The following is a 5,000-nucleotide window of genomic DNA, read 5'->3' as shown; positions in this document are numbered from 1 at the left end:
ATCATTGCCTCATTTTGTCAATGCGTCATTTAGTCTTTCTTCACTTCGTCATTTCGTCTTTGCAGCACTTTGTCTTTGTGTCATTTCCTCATTGCATCATTTCGTCATTCTGTACTTTAATCTTTGCGTCATTTCGTCATTCTCTGTCAGTCACAGTTTGCCTTTTGTCATTTGTCGTTCATCAGTGTTCGCCGTTTGCATTTCTCCTTTGTCCTCATTTGCCGTTCATCATTTGACATGTATTATTGGTTATTCATTATCATTTTTCACTCGTCAGCATTTTTATTTGTCGTTATTTGTCTTTCCTCATTTTTCGTCATTCCCTCTTCGTCATTCCTCTTCACTCCTCATCCTTCATCGGTCCTCCATCCTCCGTCATGGTTTTCTCTCCACACTCGTTTCTTTTGAAGACTATCGTCAGCAAACAGCCTTGAGCCGCGCTGACGATCATAATATAGACACAGAACACTGATCTGTTCTCAGAACGACACTCAGCGGACGCTCTGATCCAAAACAACACACACACACACACACACACACACACACACACACACACACACACACACACACTCTTTATCAGTGCTTGCTTTGACTGGAACTGAACCCACAACCTTGGTTTTTGCCATACTGTACAGTTCAGTGCAGATCTCTCTCTCTCTGTATATAAATGTGTGTGTGTGTGTGTGTGTGTGTGTGTGTAGGTGGGTTCTCTAGAGCAGGCTATGCTGGACGCATTAGTGATGGACCGTGTGGAGTTCGTCAAACTGCTGATAGAGAACGGCGTCAGCATGCACAGATTCCTGACCATCACACGCCTGGAGGAGCTCTACAACACGGTACACACACACACACACACACACACACACACACACACACACACTTACACACCCACCATAGAAATGCAACATGCACACATTTACAATCACAACATTTGCTCATATACATACACACACACTCACACACTCACACACACTATGCAAACACAACATTTGCTCATATATACACACACACACACACACACACACACGGTAAACAAATGCAACAAATGCTCATACACACATTATTCAAACATAACGCACATACATATGCACACAATATACACACACTTTTATAAACACAACACACACTATGTAAACACAACATATACAGACATAGACATGCACACATAGATACACACACATGATGTACAGATGCTTGTTAAATCTGTGTGTTGTTATCGTGACAGAAACAAACACCAACAAACCCGACGCTGTATCACCTGGTCAGAGACGTCAAACAGGTAAACACTAACCCTAGTGGAGTGTGAGAGTGTGTGTGTGCGTGCGCACTGACGTCTCTGTGCTGTTCTGCAGGGGAATCTCCCGCCCAACTATAAGATCACACTGATTGACGTTGGTCTGGTGATCGAGTATCTGATGGGAGGAACGTACAGATGCAACTACACACGCAAACGCTTCCGCATCATCTACAACAACCTGCACGGGAACAGCAGAGTAAATCTCACACACACACACACACACACACACACACACACACACACACGCACACATACCGAAAAGCGTGCGCTATAATGATGAAGTGACGTGCGTCTGTTCAGTACAGCACGAGCTGCAGTTGAAGGCTGCGCAGAGCGAGAGTCTCCTGACATTAAGCGAGTGGCGCGAGCAGCTGAAACATTGGGATGTGTTTGTAGCAGAGGCCTTTTGTTCACTGCACTGATATCGTTAATGGAGATGCAACGATTTGCCGATTTCACTGTTAACCCCGCTTTTATTCCTTAAAGGCTTCTCAACGCTGCATTTCTGTTACACAAAAAAAAAAGCTGCATTAGCTATAGCAGCAGGCCGTCGATATACTGCGTCTCTCCCGCACACAAGTTCATTATTTCCAGTAGAGACAGACGTGTGCATATCTGGAGACGCACTCGCACCCTGCAGACGCACACAGTAGAATTGATCTGACGCTGTAGCGGTGAGAGCTGTGCGGGGCTTTCAGTCTAACATAGATTGTTCCGTCGTTTATTTTCATTGTAAAATCATCACTCGTGTAGAAATCACAAAATTTCTCTTTTATTTAAAAGTCCAGAGAGAGAACTGCTCTGTTGTGTGTGTTTTATTGTTATTTTGGGCTGGATTTGGTCACTGAACAGCAGTAGGGTATACACTAGAGCTGCACGATTCTGGCTAAAATGAGAATCGCAAATTATTATTATTATTTTTTTTGCTCAAAATAAAGATCACGATTTTCTCACGATTCTGTAGATGTAAAATAAAGGTGTGGTAAAAACAAACATATGGCACAACATTGATAATAATATTATGTGTAGCTCTACTGGCTTCTTTAAATAATTCTATTGTACTTATAATAACTCTGATGTTGAATTATGATGTTTGAGATATATGCTTGCTATCTGTCATATTAGACAATTTTATTCACTGGTAAAATCAGACATTTGCTATTATCAGATTATATTGAACAATATATAGGCTGGAGTAGTTATACTGACACTGTAAACATTTATTTTCATGCACAACTGTGTGTTCGCTATGATAGAAAAAAAAACATAGGCTATCAAACGCTTGCCGTAATCATAACTCTAAAATGCGATATGATCATTTACATGAAGTGCACACTTTCTTTTTCATTCGGACTGCTAAGTGCTTGTTCATACTTCGCGCGCGGCTCCCAAATGATCACTCTGTGCCACAAACTGAATATTATTTACAACTGTATTACCTGTTACTCGCAACATATGCAGGTTCTGTTCACTAAAGTAGACGCGCGCGCGTCTATCATTAAGTAGAGCACATCCGCACGCCCTCTCTGTGATAACAGCTCATGGCCAGCAGCTCACATCACGTGGGATTTCCTGATCGCGAAAACATCATTATATGAAGACAAAAATGACATGTTTATGTGAATTATACCTTATGAATACAGTATGTGACTCATTCAACATCATTTGGAGGTGTCAATTTCACTGAGCAACGTGTGTGAAACAGTGAAAAGACTCGTGCAGCCGCCATTTCTTCTCTCCTGAACTTGAAAATATGATTGACAGAATCGTAGAAATGCTGGATTAAGATCGTCTAGGGCGTCAAATCGAGATCGCCATCTTTGCACGATGAATTGTGCAGCTCTAGTATACGCTGAGCTAGTGTTGTTCCCATACTGATACACTTCCGCTGAGCTGTTATTGTCAGTTTTTTTCATTTTATACGTTTCCTTTTACCGCATCGATGTTGTGATGTAATTAAAATACAATCAGATAAGCAGACTCTGGCATTCATTTAGTTGTTTAAACATAAAAAGAGACAAAGAGCCGTTTACTCGCACGCGCCCGTCAGAATCGGCAGGCTAGCGCAGAAGCTCCATTGAATATACTGGGGTAAAATAAATGCCGATATTATAAAGACATGGTGAGGGGAAATGTAGTTTAATGCGGTGCTTCTGTACAATCTGAGACCCACTTTATATCAGATATCACTCAACCAGTGGAGATCGCTGATTTTTAAAGAAAACAGACCTTAAACACACTGATTTTGCAATGGCAAACAGTTCAGCGGAGACGCTTAACACAGGTTAATGGCAAATTAAAAGTCCTGTTAGCATGCTTCAGCATATACCCCATAAACAACACTTTAAACTATAAGCAGTTTTCTTGTGATCTTCTAAACTAGTCGTGTTAAAAGTAATAAATGCACAATAGAGCTGCAGGATTCTGGCTAAAATGAGAATCACGATTTTTGCTTAAAATAAGGATCAGAATGTCTCTGGATGCTGTATGGCCACTTGATTTTGGGGAGAATCATAATCACGATTATTTTGGTCATAATTGTAATCACGATTATTAGTTGTAGTCAAAATTATTAGCACCCCTGAGAATTTTTTAAAATAAATATTTCCCAAATGATGTTTAACAGAGCAAGGAATTTTAACAGCGTTTCCTCTAATATTTTTCTTCTGGAGAAAGGCTTATTTGTTTTGTTTTGGCTAGAATAAAAGCAAATTTAAATATTTTGAAACCTCTTTTAAGGTCAATATTATTCGCCCCTTTAGGCAATATATATGTTTGATTGTCTGCAGAAGAAACTACTGTTGTACAATGACTTGCCTAATTACCCTAATTAAGCCTTTGAATCACACTTTGAATTTGAATGTTTGCATTTAAAAAAAAAAATCTACTAAAATATTCTGAGCGGTCATCATAGCAAAGAGAAAATTAATGGGTTATTAGAAATGAATGATTAAATCTATTATGTTCAGAAATCTTCTTTCCATTAAACAGAAATTGGGGGAAAGGTTGCTAATATTCAGGAGGGCTAATAATTCTGACTTCAACTGCATATATTATTTTCCTCCCTGCAAAGGAAAGAGAAATAAATACAATAGAATAAAAATATGAAACAAACTGTGCTTTCAGCATCTTCACCGTAAGAAAAACACTTTAGCTACAAAAGTCTTCAGTCAAGAGCAGAGAGGGATTTTCTCGTTGTTTTATTAATCATGATGAAACAGGCGGCAGCTGTGCTCTGTCACTTTAATGGTTTCTCTTTCTCCTGTCTTTTGATTCTCAACTCGTTTGTTTATTACAAAATGAGGGTGAATATGAATAATCACTAAACACTGCGTTTTGACACCTATTTGAACATTAAAGCGCTCGCATTAATGACTTTAGATGTGTGTGCTCTCTGCTCGTCACAATGTGCGAATGAGACCAAGTGCATATGCTTCTGACTATCTGCGCGCCGCACACACACAAGCATGCGGTCTTTCACGCTTTTAAGAGCAACAAGGAGGCGGTAAATAATGGAATAATCGTTTATCTCGATTAATGGTTTTTCATAATCGTTAGAGGCCATAATCGAAATCGGATTTTCGATTAATTGCACAGCCCTAGGATGTTGTAGATGTAAAATAAAGCTTAATATGAGTCGGCAGCTATTATAGTTAATTCTCAAACATATGGTAAAACAACACTATTAATATTATGTGCAGGT

At 39.4% G+C, this 5,000-nt stretch overlaps 1 protein-coding gene across 27 annotated transcripts in view; it reads left to right on the top strand.

The window, feature by feature from the left end:
* The window catches only part of trpm7 (transient receptor potential cation channel, subfamily M, member 7), a 53,220-nt gene that overhangs the window by 20,314 nt on the left and 27,906 nt on the right, over nt 1–5,000 (top strand). For 24 of the 27 annotated variants that reach the window (XR_015514137.1, XR_015514136.1, XR_015514135.1 and 21 more), the window contains 3 exon segments: nt 702–836; nt 1,226–1,279; nt 1,353–1,493. Coding sequence is in view for 8 of the 27 variants with exons in the window: in NM_001030061.1 (NP_001025232.1) it covers nt 702–836; nt 1,226–1,279; nt 1,353–1,493 (330 nt within the window). In the remaining 19 variants the exon portion in view is untranslated. 27 annotated transcript variants of the gene reach the window in all.

This window comes from Danio rerio, chromosome 18 (genome assembly GCF_052040795.2).
Source record: "Danio rerio strain M-AB ecotype USA chromosome 18, GRCz13ab, whole genome shotgun sequence".
Classification (NCBI taxonomy): Eukaryota; Metazoa; Chordata; class Actinopteri; order Cypriniformes; family Danionidae; genus Danio; species Danio rerio.
The sequence above is the reverse complement of the archived record's forward strand: the minus strand, read 5'-3'. Positions and strand labels throughout refer to the sequence as shown.